The 27,424-nt window shown below is 35.2% G+C and overlaps 1 protein-coding gene across 1 annotated transcript; it reads left to right on the plus strand.

Moving 5' to 3' along the window:
• Positions 1-557: 557 nt before the first annotated feature.
• On the plus strand, positions 558-27,165 carry LOC121381294. Its single transcript, XM_041510541.1, has 9 exons — positions 558-680; positions 14,863-15,082; positions 15,556-15,635; positions 16,863-16,935; positions 17,330-17,491; positions 18,768-18,920; positions 19,441-19,511; positions 21,412-21,487; positions 22,047-27,165. The coding sequence occupies exons 2-9, from the start codon at positions 14,896-14,898 to the stop codon at positions 23,777-23,779; spliced, it is 2,535 nt and encodes an 844-aa protein (XP_041366475.1). The 5' UTR covers positions 558-680; positions 14,863-14,895; the 3' UTR covers positions 23,780-27,165.
• The last annotated feature ends 259 nt before the right edge of the window (positions 27,166-27,424 follow it).

The following is a 27,424-nucleotide window of genomic DNA, read 5'->3' on the forward strand; positions in this document are numbered from 1 at the left end:
TTAAAAGTTATTAAAATTACTTACGTTATATGTTTCTAGTGAATTCAAAATGTTTCTACTTGGTATTGATATTTAATGCAAAAAATTAATATGAATTGTATTAATGATTGTAACATTGTCATTCTCTCATTCGGCTATTGACGGAAAAAGCCGAAACTACCATAGGCATTCCGCTAATGTTGAGTATGAATTTCGTGTTAATAAAATAGTAAATAGTTGGAAAATAGAGTTCACTTTTTATTTTAAAGAGGTTTACATTAATGACATGGTTATGTGTTTGGAATTATAAGAATTGAACGTGAATATTTTTGAGTTTCATGCTAGTATGAAACTCAAAAAATATTCACGTTCAATTCTTAAGTAAATACAATGTGTAGAGTGCGTCATTAAATAAAACATTTCCTTCCTTCACTGAAATGAAATCGAGGCAACAAATATATGGATACTCAGTCATTATAGGTCTTTGTATAGGTCTTTTTTTGTTTCTTTTTTTTTTTGTAACTCTTTATTTGTGAGATAGAAAAATGTCAATCACGTGATACTTGCTTGTTGACTAACACAAATGATGACCTGCAGCAGGTACCGATAACATTTTTGGTGTAGTTGTGTTTTCCTGTTAGTGTCAGACTTTATTTCTAAACCAAAAGTCGATCATAGTTCTACATTGCCTGTCTTAAAAGGTAAGTATTTTCTGTCGGACTGATTAACATGATTAATTAGCCAAATCGTTTGACAGTCTTTGCGTTGCCACTGTCGCTGTGGCTAAGTCAAGTGTTGGTATGTCGCAATTTCACTTTCAATGAATTGATTGTGCAGAATACACATATGTGTATATTTTTAACTTCTTTTGGAAGGACTTTCCTTTGGCACTGTCACTAATGCTAACCCTCAGAGGCTAACTCTTATTTATGATAAGTATTTATAATATTCTTTATACGTGACAGTGCTAAAGGAAGGTCCTACCCAGCATGTAAGCCTACATTGGCTACTACGTCCCTCCGGACTATTACAATGTAAACAACCAGTTACCAGGTGCTTAATGTTCCAAATTTATACTCTCACCCTGTTGAGTCATGGTCACTATTAAGTCGTGCCATTTGGGATTTTCCCCCACCCCCTTTTAAAGTAATATGCCATCTACGATTTGTTTACGTTCCAAGTCTACAGTAAGACGTGTAGACAGTCAAGTACTGGTAGCTAAGACTTCTTTAAGTATATCCAATTCTTTATTATATTTGATGTTTAAAACAATAATTTCTACACAGGAACCAAAATAGGTCAAAAACATGACCCGTATGTCAGTTAAAACATTTGTAGTTTTCTTAATTTATGGCAATCATGCCCAAATATATATCAAAGTGTCGTCTGCATGTGCATGTTTATTTTGACATACTAGTGAGTGATGTCAGTAAAAATATGAGGTTGCACATCATTCGATTTTCTATGGAAGTAAATAAGGGTGCTAAAATTTGAAAACATAAACTAAGGATGTAGATCAATAGAGTTTTACTTTATAAAATATTACTATTACTACAATATATATATATAGTCAGTATTATATTTGAATAAATACGTGTATTAAAAGAATAATTAGATAACAAATAAAAATAGAAATAACCAAAACTATTTAAAAAAAACAAAAAATGAAATTTGTCCCACCTTATGTTGGAAGCAATATTTTAAACACCATGCAGCAATCTGCTGACTGCTAATTCAATAAAATGAATTGTAAAAACAGTTCCTTTTTTATTGATTGCTTCAGGACATAAATTCAACCATGCAAATTACAGTTATATACTTTGTTTTCATGACATTTTGTGCTTATATATACTTGAAAATAGCAAATAACACAACTCAATAGAGTTACGGGTTTTTTTGTTGTTCAATAAGTGGGGGTAGGCCAATTGTAAGCACATGTGTACTTTTGATTGCATCAAATATGTAGATTTTTCTGCATTGTTAATAATTATAATAAAATTACAAAGCAGTTTTAAAATATACTAATACAATTATTAAGTACCTCAAATCACCAGGGACTCATGCTAATGTGTGACCATGAAGATTTTTTTTGCAGGTCTGTTGGTTAAATAAAGGATAATAAATTAATTACTAATGCTTGTTACAAATAAAAATTATTTCATGAACGTAAAATTTATGATAAATTTGATAATAACCACCAAGTTTGTTATATTTATTACCTCAGCTATTTTTGTAGCCTGTGTGTGTGTGTGTGTGTGTGTGTGCGCGTGCATGTTTGTGTGTCCACTCATGTAACAACAGTAAATGTATATTAAAATCATGTAAACCACTATACACTCCAGTATTAGTATTGCTATAGTTTTGTATGTGGGCATTCAACAATTACATAATGCTTGGGGTAGGGGTATCATAGTATGTATTACGAAACTTTAAGGGACAGGTGTTTGTTAAGAGGTAAGTTATTGTTTTGAAAAAAAAATTCATTTTTATTGATAAAGTAAAATACAATCACTCATTGCATATTTTGTTCTTTAACAGATAATTATTAATATGTATTTTATCAAGTATATATATTACAAAACAAAATAAAAATACAGAACCCCAGTAATACAGGTACTTGTCAAATTACCTTTTAGTTACAGGGAAAGGGGGATGTTGAGGAGTGTTAATATCGTTTTTAGATGGCAGAGTGGGCTTAACATTAAAAACATATTACATGTATGAGGAGGGATGCATACAAATTTTCTATTTAATTCTGTTCAGAAATAGTCTATATTAAAATAACATTTTAATACAAACTTTCATAATCAAAACAGGGAGGTGTAAATGTAAACTCTTTAACCCACATGATGACATCATTTATATGTTTGCCAAATCATGATGTCAGATTTAGGCCCGACAAAGTCACTGATTTGTAAACGTCAGATCGTCCAATAATTTTGTACTGTATGCTTCTTTTATCCTCAATTAGAAATTCCCACTGGGGTAATAATGGGTCCAAATATATATATTAATATAAATATTTCATACTTGCACTTTTGGTTAAAATGTACTGACGTGTTAAAGGGATAGTCCTGAGTTTGCTGCAATTTTTAAGATGATATCGACTGATACTTGTAGGTTGTGGAATCAGTACTTCCCTCAATTAGATCCAGGGTGTTAAAGGGACATTCCTGAGTTTGCTGCAATTTTTAAGATGTTATCGACTAACAGATACTTTTTAACAATTGTAATTGCATATCAAATATATTTTTCTGCAAAAAATATTTGTGGCTGTATATTAAACGTGTTTCCGATCATTCTAATATTTGTACTAGGTTAAATTTCATTTCCTAAATGTAGTTTTTTTCGTACATACAAAATTATTTGAAGACAAAATCCAGTTTGAGCTTCATACAAATATTAAGACAACCAGAAAAACATTGAATATACAGACACTGATATTCTGAACAAGAAAATATTCTTAATATGTAAGTTTAATCGTAGAAATACTGTATTATTCGGAAACACCTTATAAACTGAAGAATGTCCCTTTAAATGACCATAAGCCTACACAGTACAAGATACATAAACAAAATCACAGTTTTGCTGATTTCAATGTCTTATACTTAATATACTATAACTAATGCTCACAAGATACACATGGTGCCTAGTAGGTGTGTGTGTGTTGGAGGAGGGGAGGGGTTAAAACAAAGCAACGATACGATACGATAAAGCTTTTACATGTTCATGTACCATGAAGGTTTCGAGCATGTCCGCTCCAGGGTTAGGCCTCTGGAGGCCAGGGGCCCAATCCGGGGCAGATCCACAAAGCAACCACAATGAAACTGAACCAAGCCTAATCATTCCAGAATCTGCTTGCAGACCACATTCAGGTTTTTAAGCTGTTGTTGACTGCTGGTTTCTCATTGTTGTAAAAGGACCCACAGAGCTGAATTAGCTCTTGCCCTCTTAATAACTTGTTTAAGTAGTTAAATTACATAATGCATTTAGTATTTATTGTGGTAATGACGTTGATTTTACTTGGGGCTGACGCTGATTTCTCACTGACATTTTAATCATGATTCATAGGCTTAGGAACATCTTGAGGTGGGGGGTACAACCTCTAGTGGAGGGGCACAAGCCAGATTTTTTTCTTTTATTAAGAGTAGGAAAAAAAAAGAAGATATTTTTCATCCTCAAATGTGTGTGTGTGTGTAGTGGAGGCACAGCTAACAATTAAGTTTGGATCTCTGCTGGAAATCTGTTTGAACACATAGAATACTACACTTGGTTTCGCTAGATATAATTTTTATGAAACAGGTGAATGAGTTAGTATCTGACTGAAAGAAAATGAGATCATATATGGGAAGTTTATGAGTTTCATAAAAAATGAAATCTAGCAAAAACAAGATTCAATATTAATGTAATGTACTCTGTCCACCTTGACATATATGTATCTACTGTACACATGTATGTAATCCAGTAATCTGCCTAAATCAGTTTTGATTTTATAATCCAAGATTGGCTTACAGCTCTAGAAATTATTGCCTAATCTTGATAACACAATGTAAGACTGCCTGAAGCACATAACAGTCTTCTCCAGGAAAGGTGAGTGTTCACTCACGCTCCCCTCCACACTCGCCTGGGAAGTTTCAGCTGATTGATCGCATTGCAATCAAAAAGTGTAAACTTCATGATTAGTCACCTAGCATCATTTCAGAAGAGCGATCTTTAGCTCGCCTTGATTTTTCTCAGTGCTTTAAAAATGACATATTCAGACTTTGAATTATGCTCAAATAAACTCAGTTTTACTTGCAATGAATTGGTCATTCATGAAACAGATTTTGAGCAGAGATAAAAACTTAAACACTGATGTAAATTGCAATGTTCAGTTAATCCTCTCAGGATTTGCATCATGGATTGTAGTTGAACCAACAAGAAGAAATTGTTGATAGTATATAGCTGGTATATAGACGTACGTTTTTGGGGAAATCTTTGAAAGCTTACCATACTTGATATAAATTGTGTAACTTGACCAACAGTTATTTTTAATATTATAATAACACCAGAGCACATTTTAACCTACAGCTATTTGGTGTCTAACATATGGTTATTTCAACACTGGGGGAAACCCTCTTCTAGCACATAATAAACTTCAGGACAAAGTAGCTAAGGATTTTTATATGCAATTTCTAGGAGGCAGGGCAGTACATACCACAGCAGCAGTACCCGAGTCCATTAATGGTGATTGATCCTGGGACCCATCGCATCTGAAATGAGGACTATACCAACTGAGCTACATTGTGCCCCCAGAACACCATAAACACATGTACAGTGTTCTAGCTAGGATTTTGATGGGGCAGGACGCTAATTTAATTGTAGGGCATTTTTAATGCAAAAATCTTATTTTTGAGACAAGTGCTGGATATGATCGAATTTTTTACATTCATAAATATCATATATGTAGAAATATCTATGCTGGTTTTAATTTACAAACGTTTTTTGGAGGGAGGGGGACAATCAGTTTCTAAAACCAAATTTATTATTCTTAAATTTGGATGTTTGATGAAACCGTACATTCATCGCCATATGCAATATTATTGTACTAATGTACTAAATATAGACACTATTAAAAAATCTCATTCCAGCCAGTGCAACACAACTGGTATGTGCCGTGGTATGTGCTATCCTGTCTGTGGGATGGTGTATATAAACGATCCCTTGCTAATCAAACTAAAACTATTAAATTTTTAAAAAAGGTTGGAACACCTAAAAAAATCCTATTCTTTCTCTATTATATATAGTATTTATACCATTTAATATCATGCCCAAATGTGATTTAAAATAAATAAATGAAATAATTAAAAGAAATCAAGAAATGAAAAAAAAGAGAGAATGATTAGAAATAAAGAAAAAAAATGAAAAAAAAAAATGACATAAAGATATATTTGTAACAAGTTGCTCACTGCATTTAAAAACGACTATTATTGCATGTCAAGGTCTAGATAGATTTCATTAAATAGCTTTTGCAGACATGCTTTTAACAAAACACAGTTATGCCTACATAGACCAAATAACCAGTGTTGCTAGTTTATAAAGGTGCAATCATTGTATCATTGATGAGGACTACTGACATCAGTTAAAAGTATATGTAGTCTGGGTATTCGCAAAGGCAAAAATTACTTTCAAAAATTTACTTTCAAAAGTATATCATGATGGTCTACTTTCAACTAGGTGTTTGCTAGGTGGTGTGTGGTTATGTGCATGGCAGTGTGAGGATTACTTCGCATTCAAGCTTTGTAAGACTGCCTGTCCACTCGTCTGCAGTCATATTGACTAACAATAGAAAAGAAAAAAAAACATACCACGTTACTGCTGTTGGCTTTCACAACTATGGCCAAACAATGTATTGTCAAACGTTTTTTAGTTGGGAATTCAGACCCGTAACAACACTGTACACACTTTGAGACGAAAGCAAGATTTTGTATTTTTATTTGACAAAAAATTAGGGCAGGGCAGCGATAATCAGGGGCGGTGCGGAAAAAAACACAGCAGGGCGGCACAAAACAGGGGCAGGGCATAACTCCCCTCTATTTATTGCTAGCTAGAACACTGATGTACTTGATGATTACCGTAAACAGTATGAAGGGCTGCCAACCATTATGATTTATGCAGAATCATTACGATTTTCCATCTCTCATTATGCAAATCCGCGTTTTCCTGGGTGTTTTTTTGTAATAACCTACCACCTCTACGAATCACGCACTCGCCCAACTAGCCACACATGTGCACAGAAGTTTTTTTGCAAGCGCAGCGCACTTCGGGATAGACATACAGTGTTCGAGATTAACGGTATCCTGATATCCCGAGGATACCATAATTTAATTTTGGATACCAGACTTCAAGAACCCAGGATTTTGGAATGTTAGTATCCAATTGGGATACTGGTCAAGAAATTTAATCTCGAACACTGACGTAGCTTGTGAAACGACGCCATTTTGTAAAGATGTCAGAAAAACGTGAACAATCAGAGCCATATGAACTGTGCAAAGCTCAGAAAAAGCCAAAAGTAGTACAGAAGTATAAACAGGACTACAACAATGAGTGGCCTGTTTTGAAGGCCAGTTCTGTTAGTAATACTAATGCATTTTGCACTTTATGTCGTGTCGATTTTTCTGTTGCCCATGGCGGGAAAAATTATTGCCAAAGGCACATCAAAATTTAGAAACACCAGGACATCGTTGAGGCCAGCGATAAAACAATTCATAAACAAATATCTGGATATTTTACACAGCAAAAGGACACTACAACAATACAAGCTGAAGTCTTGTTCACTGAGTTTTTGATTGAGCACAATCTACCAATCGCTGTTGCCGATCATGCTGGCCCACTCTTCTCTGCCAAAAAGTATGGAAGTGGTCGCACAAAGACAGGTGTGCTGATAGAAACGCTAGCCGCTGACGATTCAAATGACATTGCCAACCAGATGCGAAATACGCCTTTCAGTGTAGCAACGGATGGATCCAATGACATGGACAACACGAAGCTGTATCCCGTGACTGTTCGGTAGGTAATAAAAATGAATTGTACAACAAAAAATGGCGGCAACCAATCATGTATTTCATTTTATATATATTTTTTAATGCATATAACTTGCTACACCCAATCTCCAGGGTTATTGAAACAAATAAAAAGTAAACATTATTCAAAGTAACTATTGGTGCAGTAGTTTTTACTTTTAATATAAACTTAAGTTTAACAGATGGCGCGATCAGTCTGGAAATCAGTCATAAATGTTAATCTTGTTGTTTATGTAAGGCAACTTGGTTGATATTGGCATTAGCAAAATAAAGAATTAGCTGTCCAAGTTGCATGTCAGTTATATCAAGTAATTAACACTATGCGTGCGCATTTGCTACTTGACCTACGAATTTATGGAGGGTGCTAAAACAATGTGAATTTGCCCGTGTTATATTTTATTAGAAAAATGTCATTTATTTCGGTGGTATTTTGTTTAAAGGCTTTATTTATTTATTGTTTAATATATGTTGCAGATACTTCGATCGCAACTTGGGGCGTGTTGTTTGTGTACTGCTCAAATGCTCACAGGATTCGACTGGCCGTAACATCTTTGAGCTAATGGACAAAGAGCTACAGCATTGCAAGCTATCGTGGCAGAACTGCCTGAGTTTCGGTGCAGACAACGCTTCTGTCATGCAGGGGAAACATCAGGGTGTTGCGCACTATCTGCATAAAGAGCATAGTGATATGTATATCCTCGGTTGTCCCTGCCATCTGATGCACTTGGCAGCACAGAAAGCCTGCAGCAAGCCAGCATCACTGGATGAGCTGCTAGTTGATATCTTTTATTACCTTGATAAAAGCAGCAAACGTAAACAGTCTCTCCAGTGTTTCCAGCTGTTGAATGGAAAGGAAACGAGAAAGATCTTAAAGCATGTCAGCACGCACTGGCTATCACTAGGCCAAGTAATAACAAGACTGCTCGATCAATGGGAGCCAGTCACAAACTTTTTCGAGTCCGAGCTCGACAAATCAAGGCCGAAAAAGAACAGAACTGCTCTGCATCCAACCAGTGCTGCAGCAAAGGCTACATCAACATCAAAGATTCGATCACACACTCACAGCTCTGCATCCAAGGCTTCTTCATTCACTTCACCCACAAAACAAAAGAAAGACTGATTTGACCTCGTTTCTGTTTCGACAAAATGAAGTAGCAAAAACCGCGAAAGACGCAAGTGATGAAAAAAGAGAAAAAACAAAGGCTAAAGAGTTGCACACACAACTCTCCCCGTCGGTAGGGCTGATCAAGCCAGTCATCAAAGTGGAGAAGGTGCAGCAGCTGATGTCAAATTCATGCGTAAAGCTGTATGCACTATTTTTGAAAGCTGTACTGCCCATATTTGACATGGCCAATTAGGCATTACAGAAGGATGAGCCAGTGATACACCTACTGCACAACACTCTCACTGATCAATTAAAGGATGTTTTGACGAGTTTTGTTGTACCAAATGTGATCTGTCAGAATCAAAATGCCCTACACAAGGTGCCATTTGCAGACGGTAGCTCCCAAGTGCATGATGCCGATCTGTTCATTGGTACAGATACTATGTCATTCATCAATCAGCATAAATTGCAGTTAAACACAAAATCATTCTATGCATCCGTGAGAACATTCTATGTGACAGCAGCAAACATAGTAGAGAGGCAGAATTTCAGTTGGGAATCTCTCCGGTACTTCGTGAATCGGTGGAAGTGCTTGTTGCCAGCAGACCAGTCAGTGGATCAGCTGCAGACGGAATTCATCAGGTGGCGAGTAAGCACTTTCTCTGACAGCATTCTGACAGCCCGGAATGATGATGGCCTGGGGGCTGATTCAGCAGTTGAAAGTTGTCAATGGACAGCCAAAGTTCGCTATGCTTTGCTCTGTGATGCTGGGCATTTTGGTGCTGTTCCACAGCAACATTGACTGTGAAAGGATTTTTTCATTTGTCACCAAAACGAAGACCATCTTCTGACCAAGCATGTCCACCAAAACGCTAAGCAGCTTGTTGGTACACAAAGTGTCCCTCAATGCCAGAGGAACAACATGTTTTCAACAGAAGCATTCTGGAGCTTTTCTGGCTATGGCCAAAAGTGCCATGTACAAAAAACTCCATGAAAAATAAACGTTTTGCTGTTAAACAGTAATATAATACAATGCGTATTAAGGATTGTGGTGTTAATCTGGTGAAGTTGATGATGTACATAGTATACTTGTAATAACAAATAAAATGTATTAGTTTAAGCGTTGTTTTACAGTTTATTTGAAAATGCATCCCATGGTTAATAAATAATTATAGTCAGGTTTATACGACGGGTCACAATTCACGCGAAAATTATTACTCTTTCCCGTTTTTAAATGTTGGCAGCTATGAGTATGTTATACATTGTTAACTGGGATGGTGTCGGATGTTCAGGGGACAATATTTCACACCAATTTTTATATACTGGGAGGTAACTGTTTCATTTTTGTAATTTACTTATCTTCCAATTAAGGTTCAAGCATGTTGTCCTGGGTAAATATGTCTGTTATTTGGGCTGTCCACCCAGGACTGAGTTTGCGTGGTTATAATGAGAGAGAAGTCAGTGTAGTGGCAGCCGTAGACCTATCCATTGAGTCATTAACCTCACTCTGAGTGGGAGCCGGTACTGGGGTATGAACCCAGGAGCTTCCAGCCTTAAGTCTGATGAGGCCTTTTACTGATTGTTGAGTTAGGTGAATTATATTTGAATAAATGGAGAGTTACCTTTACTGCACATCATGTTTCGAAATATCAATTTAGAAATTCTTGGAATACACCCTATTGGGTTTTTGTAATTTATCATGTGAACGATCATCCTTAACATCCTCAACAATTTTTTTGTTTAAATATAATTGTTTACCACATAACCGATTGGCAGTTTGTGTGAATTTAATGTTATAGGCCTGTAGTCTGTCGACCAATCCCACCAGAAAATGGAATAAAATATTGTTTAAACTAAACTAATTTAATGTTGTGTAAGTGACATGCGAACAGAATGATGGTTCAAGTGAAATTTTGTGCCCTGAACATTCCTCACCCACCTGTATATATACATAAAAGATCGCCAGTAAAAATACAGATATTTTGAAATCCTGCCTAGCAGACAGCTACATGTAAGTGTATGGATATTGTGAAATCCTGCCTAGCAGACACTAAGTGTAGGGATATTGTGAAATCCTACCTAGTAGACAGCTAAGTGTAGGGATATTGTGAAATCCTGCCTAGCAGACAGCTAAGTGTACAGATATTGTGAAATCCTATCTAGCAGTGTATGGATATTGTGAAGTGCTATGCAGTAGACAGCTATGTGTACAGATATTGTGAAATCCTATGCAGCAGACAGCTAAGTGTACAGATATTGTGAATCCTTTCCAGCAGACAGTTAAGTGTACAGATATTGTGAAATCCTACGCAGCAGATAGCTAAGTGTACAGATATTGTGAAATTCTACGCAGCAGACAGCTAAGTGTACAGATATTGTGAAATCCTATGCAGTAGACAGCTAAGTGTACAGATATTGTGAAATCCTATCTAGCAGACAGTTAAGTGTACAGATATTGTGAAATCCTATGCAGCAGACAGCTGTGTTTACCGATATTGTGAAATCCTACGCAGTAGACAGCTAAGTGTATAGATATCGTGAAATCCTACCTAGCAGACAGCTAAGTGTACGGATATTGTGAAATCCTGCCTAGCAGACAGCTTAGTGTACAGATATTGTGAAATCCTGCCCAGCAGACAGCTAAGTGTACAGATATAGTAAAATCCTGCCTAGCAGACAGCTTAGTGTACAGATATTGTGAAATCCTGCCTAGCAGACAGCTAAGTGTACAGATATTGTGAAATCCTGCCTAGCAGACAGCTAAGTGCACAGATATAGTAAAATCCTGCCTTGCAGACAGTAAGCATATGGCTGTTGTAAACTCCACAGGGATGTCAATGTTCTGTAAATTTGTGGATTTTTTACTTTTTGACTATTTTTTAGATCATTGTAACTTGGATAAAATAGATTTTTGCTTCTTTTTTTCACTGTTCTGTCTGTTGACATCCCTGAATCAGTGGCTGTTATTAATGTTAAAGTGCCTGTAATTTGTAACGGAAATGAATTAACACGTGACATTGTTTATCTCCTTCATTGTGTTTTAACTACAGCTCTCATGTGCAATAATGAAATCTGTTTGTAATGGATAGTTTTGTTGTTTCCATGGTGATGGCAGCTAGGTATTGTTGATTTTCTGCCATATTTGCCAAAGGTTATCGGTAGTAATGGCTTGATGTGTTTATTGGATCTGTGGGTATGTACCATGGTTATCAACATGTAATTCTTTACCAGCGCATCATAATTATTGATTATGCCAGTGTTTGAATGGTTTGTGCTCGATTAATTTGTGAAAAGATACAGACAGGTTATTTTAGGTTTGTTCACCTTGTAGTGGATTTTAAAATTCAAGGTGGGTGCATGAGGTATTTTTCATGATTCAGTATATTGTATTTGTTTTTGCATGGATTGTGTGTGTGTGTCTGTTTGTGTGTGTATGTCTGTGTGTGTCTCTGTGTGTGTGTGTGTGTGTGTGTGTGTGCATGTGTTTGTGAGTGTGTGTGGGTGGGTGAGTGGGTGTGGGGTGTCTGTGTGTAGGTATATGTGTGTGTGTGTGTGTGTATGTATGTGTCTTAAAGAGAGGCCACACCAGGCAAATTATATCAGTGAGTGGTCTCTTAAAGTGACAGACTCTAATTTTCAAACACTACAACATATTTGTCACTATTAGAGCTGTTTGTGATGATTGAAATTAGGCATTACCTGTAATTTATTGTTTATATAAGTGTCTCTGGTTATCCCGATATTTGTAATACCATGAAATCCATTTGTTTTTGTATAACTTTAAAACGACACTTACCTCTGAGAAGTAATGGTTATGGAGATGGACTCCAGTATATTTTAGAGGCTATTCCTCCATTTTAACATCATAAACTCATTTCACTCTATTGTACCTTTATCCAGATGTCTTACTTGTGTGTAGATAAACCAAACTTAGAGTTAATTTTCAGTTTGAAACTAGGATCTGTGACTTTAAGACAGATATGGCTGCTTAATACAAGTGTTCTTTAGTATTATAACTGGTCAGTTTATACTGTGTTCTTTTAAATTATTTGGGAGAAATATAAAGTGGCCTGTATAGACAGGTGGCAGCTTAACAGAAGTTGCCATTTGGACAGATTTGTCTACATTATGAATATCCATATATGATAAGCTACATTTGTATATTTTATATGTAATAAGTAGCAATTCTGGTTTATGGTTGGCCTGATGTATACACATGTACATTGTACCTATTTGTTGTTAAGTCTCTTGTAGTTCTGTATAAACCGGCCCTCAGGCTTGATCCATACACTGTATTGGTTGCTACATGTATTTATGTTGAGTATTACTTGTGCACAGTCCATTATGACCCAAAGACTCAATCGTTAGCTTAAAGAAACTTATTTAATTATTGTTTTACACCATTAACAACTTATATTTGTTTTTCTCAGTATGACTATATTATTTATACTGTGTGTTATATTTTCTGTGGATGGATCGACAGCGATATTGTGGCAGTCAGTTTATGATGGCTGTAAAGGATGTTACATTTGTATTGCTCTTTGTATTTTGTTTTCATTACATGAACTCAAACGGAATGTAGTCCAGTGTTGGTATTGATTGATACTTGTAGGTTGTGGAATCAGTACTTCCCTCAATTAGATCCAGGGTTTTAAAGGGACATTCCTGAGTTTGCTGTAATTTTAAAGATGTTATCGACTAACAGAGACTTTTTAACGATTCTAATTGCATATTAAATATATTTTTCTGCATAAAATATTAGTAGCTGCATATTAAAGGCATACTGTCACGGATTTAAGGACCTTATTTCTCTAAAAATTGATAATAAATAAAAATTACATTAATTGTTGGAAACCAGATCTAGCTATCGCATCACCTTAACTAAACCATGATGGAGTGAAATCCATGTCATCCCTCTTGGCAATTTTAGTTTTTGAATTATTGACCATTGCCATAATTCAATTATTTTTACAAAATGTTATTAATAAATGGAATATGGTGGTTATGAAGATGGTTGAATAAAGTACATTTAGGGACAAATCAAATTATTTTTCTTCAGGTAATACTCTGTTAGATAATTAAATAGGTCAGTGGTCTGTGACAGTATGCCTTTAAATGTGTTTCTGATCATTCTAATATTTGTTCTAGATTAAATGTCATTTTATTTCTTAAAATATTATTTTTTTGTACGTACAAAATTATTTGAAGGCAATACCAGTTTGGGATTCTTACAAATATTAAGACGACCAGAAACACATTGAATATAAAGACAGTGATATTCTAAACAAGAAAATATATTTAATATGTAAGTTTAATCATAGAAATATTTTATTAGTCGGAAACATCTTACAATGCAGCAAACTCAGGAATGTCCCTTTAAGTACATGTGTTGCAGTCAGTATCTTTTATCATTGGATCCTCTACATTGGTTTCCTGTATTGCCGTGTATGGGTCCAAGTACATAATAATTATAATCAGAATGTTTCTTCATTGAATTCACTGGATTATTTCCCAGGGTTGTAGTGTCTGGGACCAAGCTAGTATATGCATGTATTACAATCAAAGTAGCCCAGTGGTAAAGTGCTCACTTGATGTGTGGTCAGTTTAGGATCGATTCCCATTCTAACCAGTCCACCACGATTGGCTGTGGTATGTGCTATCCTGTCTGGGATGGCGCATATAAAAGCTCCCTTGCTACTAATGAAAAAACGTAGCGGGTTTCCTTTCTAAGACTATGTCAAAATTACCAAATGTTTGACATCCAATAGCCAATGATTAATAAATCAATGTGCTCTAGTGGTGTCATTGAACAAAACAAACTTTTAAATATTACAATCGGTATATCCCCTTTCATTGGATCCACAGGAATATTTCCCAGTACTGTGGTATTTGGGGCCAAGTACATAGTAAATAGTACATAGTGAAGATTCCTTGCTACTGTCTTTGCTTGTCCAATAGGAGTAGCCTGTGTGGCAGCAGAGTGTTTCCTCTCTATATCTCTTGAACCATGTGCAAGACCTGGTTGGCTGATTGCTTATGGTCGCGGGCTGTCAAATACCATGCATTAGGTTCAAATCCTGCCAATTGACACTTTGGGTTTTTTAAAATTCAAATAACCATATATTAGACATCAACTAACCATTTATAATGGGTTGATAGAAAATGTACATAAAATATGTATGTATGTAGTATGATTGTGTGTTTTATTTTCTTCAGATGGACAGTTAGCAGTCACTATGTGCTTGGAGAATGAAAACTGACCTATCCCAAGATGCTAATCACTCAACCTGGGCATGGCAGGAAGTTGGTACATTGGCCAATCCGTGTCCACGATCTCGATTCAAACATGCAGCTTGTCTCAGTGGCAGTTATGTGTACTTGTATGGAGGGAAAGATGGACGAACACCACTGAAAGATTTTTGGCGGTTTAATTTAGGTAATTAATTATGCATACCCCAGAAAGCAAATATGTGACTGCAGAAGTAACATAATGCATATATATGATTATAAAACATTTTTACATCTTATTAGTAATTAAATAGAGGCTAAATATTTTGTGATTACACAAATATTGTTGATTTCCATAACAATCATATAAAAATGGTGTTTTTAAATTTTTCTATACAAAAATTTTAACTGCATGAAACATATTTCTGTTAATAGATATGAATAAGTAAGCTTGCCATTTCCTCATAATAAAATACATTAAAGGATGAAATATGGTCATGCAATGACAGTTAATCTTAGTTTCTTGAGTTCTGCAATTAAAACAGTGTTTTGTGTTGCCTTGATGAAGTCAAGAGGCCAGATACACCCTGTAGGTATTGTTTTTCCCTTGGTGGCTGTGGTGATATCACCATTTGTGCTAGGTAGATCAAACAATGTTTATGACGGTGTTGTTTGTTTTAGGTACTCTGACGTGGGAGAATCTCAACATTCGAGGTGAACAGCTGCCACATCTAGAAGGACACACTCTTGTTGCCTGTCAGGTACGATATAGACAGCTGGGCAGTCGGGAGTGGACACAGGATATATTTGTGGGTGGGGGACTGAAGGATAAAGGATGCATGGACCAACTCATAAAAAGGGCACCTAATAAAAACATAGGGCGGGCGGGACGTAGTCCAGTGTTAAAGTGCTCGGTTGATGCGCGGTGTGTTTTGGGTCGATCCCCATCATGGACCCATTGGGTTATTTCTCATTCCAACCAGTGCACCACGACTTGTATATCAAAGGCTGTGGTATGTGCTATCCTGTCTGTGGGATGGTGCATATAAAAGATTCCTTGCTACTAATGGAAAAATGTAGCAGGTTTCTTCTCTAAGACTATGTTAAAATTACCAAATGTTTGACATCCAATAGCTGATGATTAATAAATCAATGTGCTCCAGTGGTGTCATTAAACAAATTTTTTTTAAACTTTATCTAATGAAAAAAGGAAAAAAGAGACACTTATTAACTATATTAAGAAGGGATGGGTCCCCTGGTCCCTCCCCTTGGAACTGCCTCTGGGAGTCACAGACTGACTGCTAATTATCAATTAATTATCGTAATAGATAGAGTTGGAGATTAGTGCCTTTAGTAGATGATAATTTTTCCCTTTCCACGAATAATAGAAGGTATCCTTTTATTTTTCAAATGCACCAAGTGTTCAGTATGCGTTAAAGGAGGATGCAGCCTGTCCAAAATGGGCAGCTATTTTTAATTATTGATTTAAATTATCAATTTGTCGCGTAAACATTTTATTGATTATGAATTTACTAGCATTAGATTTGTGGACATATTTCGTAGAATTGGGACAAATTTTGAGATCTTTGATTTAAATAATGTTTTCTGCAGTTTAAATATTATTTATTTTTAACATTTATACATATATATTATATTGTTAAATATATGGTAAACTAACAGTTTCTGGAAGCCCTATTTGAGAGTGATTAATTGCTCCCCATACTTAGATAATGTGGATTCATTTAAAATATTACCATATTGTGCATTTAATATTTAATCCTTTTGTGGTAATCTTTTTAAAAATTATTTACATGCTAAAGTGAACTACAAATCACTCTCCTTGGACTAGCCTCAGGGGAGTGATGGGGAGTGAGAGTGATAGCGTTGAATGACAAAATATTATTAATATTGCCGTATTTATTTAATTATTTATTTATTACCTGGCTGTGAAGGTGTGTTATCTGATAATAATGTGTTCACGATTCCAGAGACTGATTCTGATATTTGGGGGACAGCTGAGTGATGGACTTCATGGACCTCCTCTGTGGATTCTCAACACAGGTGACATATTTAATTACTTCTTCACAGTACATAATACTTTTTTTTAATGTATAAATCCTTAGTCATACATTTTTAAATGTTTACGTATACTGCTTACATTTGTACCATGCTTAGGTTGTTTTCTCATTGACAAAAGTGTGCTGTAAATCTGTAACCACACATTTTTTAAACCTCCACCTTTCACTGAGCCAAATATATGGAATGTCTTTCATTTTATTTTATAACTGAGTAGCCACTTTTGCTTTAGTTTGAAAAGTGGAAGAAATTGACTACAAATTAATAGTACAAACTAAATACATTGTATTATAAGCTAAAAACTGTTCAGAAAATTTGTCACTAACTTAGTACAAATATGTCTTTTTAAAAGTTTGTTTATATTAAACCTTCTTTCCAGATTTGTTACTTGTGAGGAAGATTAGCAGTGATGAAGAAATTGGCGGAGGGCCGACGGGAAGGAGGGATCACACGGCTGTTCTGTACAACAGCGCCATGTTTGTGTACGGCGGCTTTGTCGACATCAAGGGATCCAGCACAGAGTTCTGGATGTATTCCATCAGTAAGAAGCAGCTACAGATGTTTATAATTCGGGAATAACTCTGTTGTATTTGGCCATCTACAGATGTTTATAATTCGGGAATAACTCTGTTGTATTTGCCAATCTACAGATGTTTATAATTCGGGAATAACTCTGTTGTATTTGCCAATCTACAGATGTTTATAATTCGGGAATAACTCTGTTGTATTTGGCCATCTACAGATGTTTATAATTCGGGAATATCTCTGTTGTATTTGGCCATCTACAGATGTTTATAATTCGGGAGTAACTCTGTTGTATTTGGCCATCTACAGATGTTTATAATTCGGGAATAACTCTGTTGTATTTGGCCGTCTGCTGATGTTAATGCTGATTTTACTGTCGCAAATTGAGTCTTACTGCAGATATTTGTGGCAGTAAACCTACATTAACATCCACAAATAGTCAAATACAACATAATCCCTAGTCTATTTCTATTAATTCATTCTAAAAAGGTTGTTTGTGTAAATAACCTATTTTCGAAATGAACACAACATTAATAAAAGCCTTGTCACTACCAGGTGATCTGCCTTATAAAAAAAAAACAGCTCCAGTAAATTTTAAAACATGTTTTTATGTTTAATACAACTTTTGGTTGTAATTTTATTTTTGTAATTTATTTTAAAAACAAAATTAACATTTATTATCAATTTTATTTGTTCTGAATATTTATTGTGACAATTGGTGCTCAGTAATGTTCACATGATGATGATTCATCATTTGGCAAATGGCCATAGTTTAAAATGTGCTGAGATGTTATTAATCAGATATTTCTGTCATTTCATTGTAATAGCATCTAGTGTGGTTCCGATGATCAATTATAATCAGAAATTGATAAGTTTGGCTCTACTGATGTGATGATTAAAAAATCTATATTCAATTGTGTGGGAAAATGCTAACTGATATAGTTCCTCTAGATGATAGAATTGATGTAAATATGCTAGGATTTGATAATTTGGGTTTGTTTTTATGTGTACCTAAAGAAAAACAAATTTAATCGTTATTAAAGGTAAAATTAGCCATTTGTATGGTGAACATGACAAGAGGTGCATGGTCCTTATAATTCAAATCCTTCTAAAGTTCATATAATTTTAACCAATTGTGTAATCAAAAGTTGATTAATTGGTGCAAACCAATTATAAGCGATTTTCGATGATGAAATTGCACCCAATTCCCAATACTAATACCATCTTCACAGACGTGTTTATTTGAAACCATGAGGACAATAAAGTATTGAGTATGTGTGTTGTGTCTTCAGATGAGGAGCAGTGGTCCGAGGTAAAGGTCCGGTCCGGGGAGACCCCTGGTGGCAGACACGGGCATAGTGCTGTCGTGGAGAAGAATTCCATGTGGTTGTTTGGAGGAATGAGCGGGTTGACCATCAAGTCTGAAGTCTGGAGGTTCACATTCAGTAAGAACTGAGGAAAACACTAAACTCATTTTATTCAGAAAATTAACGATTTCAGTTGAATATGTGAATAGGTCAGGGATTGAAAAATATTCTGGTATTTTCATAATTCCAGATTTTAATCCTACTTGAAAACTCTTCCAGTCCTTGTTTGGTAAATAAATTCACATTAGCACCTTACATTTCACAACACTTAAAGTTTTATTACTTTTGTTTTGTCCTAGGTTCTTTATATCTGTAATACATTATGATACACATTCTTTAGTCAGAAATATATATTCTATACAGTCAGCCTTTGAATGGGTGATTTTTTTATATATAAATTAAATCAATTCCTATTTTATAAGTAATTTTAAGTTTGAAGTGAAGTTTTTTTTAAATAATTATTCTGGAAATACTTACATGTACATATTATGTTGTCTTTCACTTTGTTAAATGATTAACCTTTTTTCTTTCTTTTTTAAATTATGTTGAATATGCTTTTAAAAAACAAATTAAATCATGTTTACGTGTTTGTTTTCAGCAATGAGGACCTGGCAGAGAGTAAAGTGTTTGGGCAGTCCCCCACTTGTCACAGGTCATTCTGCACATGTGGTAGGTTTACACAGGGTGCACTGTTGCTGTTTTTATTAAGTTTAGTTTCTAAATAATTTGTATCACAGTGTGTGTGCATTTGGGGGGGGGGGGGGGGGGGACGGACGAGAGGTGGTGTGGGCATGTGCGACAGTGTGAGGAGGGTGTGTTTTTGTCAGTGTGTGTGTGGGTGGGTGGGTGTTTTATCTCTAAACCATTTTTCTCAGTTTGCCATGGACATTGTTTTTTAATGCATATTTCTACTTTCTATAAGTGAACTTCATCTATTATGAACCACCGTAGTTCATAGGTTGTTAAAATTCTGATTTGCAAGTCAGATTCATGAATTACCATGTGCCTGTCATTTTGAATTGTTATCAGATCAGTAAGTTTGAATTGTTACCGGATAAGTTAGTTTGAACTGTTATCGGATCAGTTAGTTTGAATTGTTATCGGATCAATTAGTTTGAATTGTTATCAGATCAGTTAGGACCAGATCTGTCAACCTTTAGTCAAGAGAAAGCAGGAGGTGTGTGTTGAAAAAGCAGGAGATTTTTTAAATTCACACAATTTAACCCAAAATCGCAAGATTTAAAAAAAACATTATTACAATAAGTTATATGAATACTATATAATGTCATATATACTTCTTAACCTTAGATCTTGGCATTAAAAAAAAAAATATTTAAAAAGTTTAAATATTATTATGATTTAATACATATTTAAAATAATAATAATATTTTATCCAAAAATGTTAAGAACATGAACAAGAAATAAAAAATTTAATTAGTACATTTACGGTATTACACTTACAGCCTTACAGGTTGCGTTACATTATCATTTGTGGTTAGTGTAAGTACCAAAGACAAATTTATATAAATCTTATAAATTAATATTCAGTTTTTACTATAATGAGGAATGGTGGCGTGGTACTTATTTAAAATCATTATAATGATGCAATAAATATTGTATTTTCATTAATCATAAGTAAAACCTCATTACGGACATCGTGTGAAATATACCGGAATTATACCCATTTCCGTGAGTAACTTTATGTCAATGTCAAACACAACATTTTTTAATTGTACAAAAATAATTTCTTGAAGAGTACCCTTATAACCAACATTTTACTGCACAAACATACAAAATTAACTGACACAAGTATGTTTATACAGCTAATTGGTCTTTTCGTTGTCTTGCTGTGACATGTGATTTTAACATGCATCGTGTGTATCGCTGTCAACTCGGAGTCTGGCAGTTTAGATTCATCATAGTTGCATTATGTAATCCAGTGGGAAGACATTTTACAATTCAGAGGTGTCATTAGAACTAAATTGGATAGTTTTTTTGTTTGTTTTTATGTAACACTGAATGTCAATACACAGCCTGTTGAATTAGCGGCAACACGCTTCGTAGCCATTACGATGACAACAAACATTATAATAACACGTCATTTTATAAACTCCATGTGCTTTTTTAACAATATAAATAGGCTATCCCACAATTCTCACTTCGGCAAAGGTTAAACAGTCGGGACATTTCGGCCTGTTACATTCTCAGAAAACGAAAGTAGTCGACATTTTCCGAATGAGAAAAAAAGGTAGAGTTACTTCCCTTATGTTATTTTGACAAAAGAGGATTGATTTTTTTTTAATGCTTACAAAAATGTTATTTAACAGGAGAAACTGTCTCCCGCACAGGTCAAAGGAGACTTGATCAAATACCGGGAGACTCCCGCGGAATCCGGGAGGGTTGACAGGTCTGGTTAGGACTTGTCCAGATTTGATCCCATGTTGAGATGTTCAGCCATTTTATAGCTGAAGGCCCGTAATTATTTTAGTCGTGGCGAGTCTGCTCCAATGTAAACTGGTTGGTGGATACATACATCACAAGGTGTACAGAGATTCTGTTTTCATTTCAGATAGACAATGTGATGTATGTCATTGGTGGAGAGATTCAAGGCGACCTCAAAAATGATGTCTGGTGTCTACCTCTTGGTGAGTGTAAACATTTCTGTTTTCTACTGGATGTAAACTGAGCTGATATATTTTTTACTTTCTCATATACCACAAAGGTTTCAAGCATGTCTGTTCTGGGTCCTGCTGCTGGATAGCCAGAGGCATGATCCGGGACAGATGGATGTACAGCAATGTATTAGTTTGTGTGTGTGTGTGTGTGTGTGTGTGTGTGTGTGTGTGTGTGTGTGTGTGTGTGTATTAATCATTAACATTAATTTGATGGTAGAAAGTATTAGTGAAAATATATATATATATTAGAAAGTGAAATAAAGATTGAGCAACTTCAGAAATTAGAATGACCAAAAACGCATTGGATTTACAGACTGGTATTTTCAGTAAGAAAATGTATTTATTGTATAATTTTAGTAATTGAAATGGTAGAATCTTGGTATAGCCTCTTTAATACAAATGGGTGTTGTCACCAAGTTCTATTAGAAATATCTTATAATGGCAGCAAACTCGGGCAGTCCTTTTTAAGATGGTCTAAGTTCTTCATACAATGTTAACATAATTTTTGTAATTTGTTTTTCTTTTCTAGATTCTTTCATTTGGAGAAAAATATCCACCGTTCAGTCTGTTGCTGTGATGCCCCCATGTACACAGCATGCCTCCGTGTGGATAGACACTAGAGCTGTTAAACATGATTCTGGAAACTCACGGTGTGTGTCCGAGCCTTACCTCCAGCCTCCTCATAACACCGACAGTCTAGAGATGAGACCCATGTCCAGTCCTCCGGTCACATCCATCTCAAACAGTCGATCTGCTCAGTTTAACCAACTAGCACCTGCTACCTTCAGAACAGAAGTCTTACCCCATGATCATGTAACCACCATGCGAAGACTGTATTCCAGAAACTGTGGTTATCAGACATTTTACAGTCGGAGTGAAGACAACCAGGCCCTGGTGAGACCTGCGTCACTGGATTCAGAGAGAGGTTTGGACAACATCGTCATGTGCCTTCAAGATGAAGAACTGTTGGAGGGTAAGGATTGTGAAGCTATTAAATACTGGAACGAAAACTCCTTGGTTCAGATTCAGGCAAACGACAGACATTTGTCTGTGGATGCAAGTCTAAAATTGAGTGAAGTAGCTTCTAGGTCATGCTCTAATGGTGATCCGACTACTACAGATCAGATGAACTCACACATCTATGACAAGAATAACCATGGCAGGAAGCAGTACGTGCATAATTCAGTTATCACGAAGCAGCGAAGAAGCAGCAAATCGCATCCTAGAGAAACATCTGAAAATTGTCCAAATCCCAGTAAAGCTATTCGGTCTTACCTCTGCAATGATCTGTATGTTGAGGACCTGGAAATGGTCGGTGTAGGAGATTTTATTGGATGTGTAAAATTTATAGATGAATTTAACAAGAAAGAGCATTGCTGTTCAGAATCTATAGAGCTTTGTGACATGTCCTCAAATCATATTGTAGATAGCTCAGTTGACTTGAATGAGGTTTTTAGCTGTGATACCGACATATGTCATGAGATGAGTGATGTCTGTGACAGCAATTCAGGTTCCGGAAACACTTGGGTTGTGCCAGGTGATGAAGGATGTATTGTGTTCTGTGATGATGACCGCCAGCCAACACACACTGATACACACAGCGTACAAGACAAAAGATGTCTACCAGTGTCACATAATACCAGCTGTGTACCCAACCAAAGTAATACAAACTGTATAACGGTACAAATTGACACAAACGGTCAGTCGGTACAAGGTGACACCAACTGTCATCCAATACAAATTGACACAAACCATCAGCTAATACAAAATAACACAAACGGTCAACCAACGCAAAGTGATATAAACTTTCAGTTAGTAACAAGGAATACAAGCAGTCAAGCCATAAAGAGTGACACAAACCACCAGCCAATACAAAGTGACACAAACGATCGGCTAATACAAAGTGACACAAACGATCGGCTAATACAAAGTGACACAAACCATCAGCTAATACAAAGTAACACAAACCATCAGCCAATACAAAATAATGCAGAATATAACACAAACAGTCGGCCACCACACAGTGGTAAACTGGTGTCTACGGGAACACAGACAGACATGTCTGAACAATGTTTAAGAGATTATTGCAGTAATCAAAATGTACAGCAGTTTTATGCCAAACCACATGCCAATGAACCAATGTTACCCTCATTTACGGATACTGACGTCTGCAGTGGACGACTGCTAGTAATCGGTGGCAAAGTTATACAAGGGCATTTTTTATCAAAACCTATTAGCTTGTGGGCAGCTGAAATTGTTTAATACCTTATCTTTTTTAAAAACTTATTTGATCATAAAGTGTTTTAACCACCTTGTTCTCATGGAATTTGATGACCTGTGTTATGCAGGTAACTGTTTTAAGAGACCAGGTTTTCATACTCCTTAACAGATGGTTGCTTAACTCAGGTTTCACTGTTGCTACTTAGTCTGTGATATTTCTCGTACAATTTTTGGGGCTGTTCAACAATTAATTGTGCCAAAATCGGTTATATTATATACTCCCCTCCCATTCCATAAAACATTTTGCAATGCTAAGATCACTCCCTCCTTTAAAACATTTAGTGTATCACTCCTCAACCCCCATCTCCATTTTCTTGACACTGTTAATGTGATGTAATTTTACCAGTATTTTTGGATGTTTTGTTCATACTTTGTTTTTCTTTCAACTGCTAATACATTCAAGTGTATTAGACTCAAAACAAATTGTCTGTAATTGTTCATGACTGCCTGCATTTACTTTCTAAATAAAAATGAAATGTTTTGAAAATATTACATAGGATAACTCTGAACAAACACCTTCTACCCACCTCCATAACATTTATAACATCATATTAAACCCCTCTCTCCCACTCATTACTTAAATGTTGAGTGGCACCATTATTGTATGGATTATTTATTTTTCATTGTTGATGTTTTAATGTTCCTAATACTGCATAGTAACTAGTTGATTGGGCCTATCTACAGTCTATGGACAGTGTATTGAACACAATTAAGTTTTATTTTTAACCTTTTCCAGGGCTCACCCTGTTCATTGCCATATTAGCCAATTGCTAATTTTTATACAAAATGGTTACATTTAGTTTTTGGCTAATGACAGTGTTTCTCCCAGGATTTCATTATAAAATTTTCCTTAAATTAACCACATTTAATAAATTTATCTAAAAATTGGCTAAACTAAAATTTGTTCCAGTGTGAGCCCTGCTTTTCTATTATAAGAGGAATTGACATGCAGAATAATATGTGACATGTTGAAAATGGCCGAGATGATTGAAAGATTTAACTAAAGCCAAAAACAACATGCAGAATCAGTTTAATTTGAAATGAATGGAAGCTTCCAGTTTCTTCATTAGAGTATTCATTTTTGTACATCTGATTAGATTGTCCTAATGTTTATAGAAACTCGAGACTGTACCTTGATGTGACCGTGAGTTCTGAACATAATGGGGTTTTGTCAGGAGTTCTGAACATAATGGGGTTTTAAAGTAACTTTTAGAAGTATACTGAATACCAAATGAAATTGTAAGTTTGCCATTAGAATACATCCTGTAGGTTTACTTGATTATAAACGCTTAATTCTTTAAAATGATAAATGGTGTATCAACCTGTAATTCTACAAAATATCAGTGTTTTTTAATTTCTTCTTCGAAACCACAAATTAATGTTACGGCTAAAAATTATATTAGCATTTCTTTTTATGTTCAGTATACATGCTTGTAAATCATCAGGATGTTTGACAACTCAGAACAAGATTATACTTATACCAGATGTGAAAAAATTACTAATTTTATGGGGGGGAGGGGGGTTTAATATAATGTTTTAGACAGAAATACCATACAATATGGAAAGAAGTTCATGTATCTTTAATATTGATATTATGACTTAGGCTATTGTGATATTAATCTCATGGTAACATACGGGTAATGTTTTCTAAAGTTATATCTTGGAGTTAAATCATGCTGACTAATTTTTGCATCTGCGGTCAGGGCTGATGGATATTATTGGGTGGCAGGCATTGAGATAGACATAGTACATGTATCTGGTAAACCATGTGAGAACGATGCCACAACATAAGGACATGTTCATGTATATGTTACAACAAACTTATAAAGTGTCATCATTAATACTCTTAAAGCCCTTCACAGACACACTAATGCTTTGTTATTGCCCTCACTGGTTTTTATTTGCATTCAAATATAATTACAAACATTTTGCTGTTATACAATTTACTTTGATCAAATTATGTTATTATGTAAAGTGGAACATCATTAGGTAAAACAGGTCATGAAAAATATGTCAATTTTTCTATGTATAACGGTTAAAAATTGTATATTATTGTATACACCCTGCCCAAGTAGATTTCTGCTTTTTAATACATTCTCTAGGGAAGCATGTCCCAACCCCCTGTAAACTTTGCTTGCCACAGTCTAGACTCGACCCTGCAAACATTACTACACACGCCTGCTTCATTGACAGTGATAACCACTTGGTAGCCTGAACAACCATTGTCAACTTGTTTTAATACCTGGGGTGGCCAGGCAAGACATTTTGAAGTTAACGAATTACCTCTCACTCTTTTGTTTCAGACCAAAATTAACCATTTCCATTGGACTATGTGCCAGTGGAAACCATGTACTTATAACCTTGTATTGTTTACATTTTTTATTGATATATCGTTCTGGACTTTGTAATCAGTTCAGTGCTGAACAGGTTGAATTCTTAATATTTTGTAAAATGAAAATGGCAACACTGGATGCATCATTCACCATTAACAATAATTTTTAAAACTATATATTTTTGTTACTCAGTACTCAATTTGTTATTTCTTACACATGTATATGATAGTTTCAGACCAAAGACAAGTGATGCATTGCACACACACACACACACACACACACACACACACACACACACACACACACACACACACACACACTGACACACACACACTCGCACTCCCCACACACGCACAAATGTAGATTTTGCACAATAATTCAGTCATTTGTGCTAGTTATGAGTTACGTTCTAGTGTAATTATTGTTCTTATTCTTAAATTTTAATATGTTTTCTGTTATTACATATATACTGTTGGAATCTCAGTGAGTTATTTGGTTTAGATATTTGTGTTGTTATTTTAATAGAAAAATGGAATTACAATGTAAGCTACCTAAGTTTTGTTGCATAAATTTTGCATACAAAATTCAATATAAATTTTGTAAATGTTTTGTTGCATGGAAGAATGAATAAATTAATGAATGTTTAACGACACCCTAGCACAAAAATACATATCGGCTATTGGGTTATAGATTTAAATTCCAATTTCATGTAATTTTTATTTTTGTTTAAATGTTTGCCATCTTTTCATAAACATATAAAGGGGACAGATTACTCACTGGTTTACTTGTAACGAGGAACTACATTGGTGGATCGGGGGTGGGGGTGGGTGGACTCATACTAAATTGCCCTGCAAATGCTTATCTGGACATCTTTATTTCATTATTTTGCGCGAGCATGCCCCATGTCTCCCCCCTCCCTCCCCCAAACTCCTCTACAGATCTTGATTCCTGCTCTTCTTAGAATTTTGTTATCCCACTCTACAAAATTGTGGATCCTCCCCTGAATTGCATTATTGTATTAAAGACGTTCTGTCAGCAGTTGTTAGCTGATTTTTGTCACTGCAATGTCTTGCAGTGTCAGTGTCAGGAGAGACATGTAAAAACAACATGAAACATTTATTATGTTGGCAATATGACATATAAAAAAAGTTTGTTTGTTTTGTTTAACGACACAACTAGAGCACATTGATTTGTTAATCAATGGCTGTTGGATGTCAAACATTTGGTAACTTTGACATATAGTCTTGGAGAGGAAACTCATAGAGTTTTCCATTAGTAGCAAGTAATATTTTAT

This window comes from Gigantopelta aegis, chromosome 9, assembly GCF_016097555.1.
Source record: "Gigantopelta aegis isolate Gae_Host chromosome 9, Gae_host_genome, whole genome shotgun sequence".
NCBI classification, from domain to species: domain Eukaryota; kingdom Metazoa; phylum Mollusca; class Gastropoda; order Neomphalida; family Peltospiridae; genus Gigantopelta; species Gigantopelta aegis.

Excerpts from the sequence above, each read along its gene's own strand:
- LOC121381294 (XM_041510541.1), top strand. The coding sequence starts at position 14,896 with ATGAAAACTGACCTATCCCAAGATGCTAATCACTCAACCTGGGCATGG. Across the intron at positions 16,936-17,329 it reads TCTGTGGATTCTCAACACAG|ATTTGTTACTTGTGAGGAAG; the intron begins GTGACATATTTA and ends CCTTCTTTCCAG. Across the intron at positions 21,488-22,046 it reads TGTCTGGTGTCTACCTCTTG|ATTCTTTCATTTGGAGAAAA; the intron begins GTGAGTGTAAAC and ends TTTCTTTTCTAG.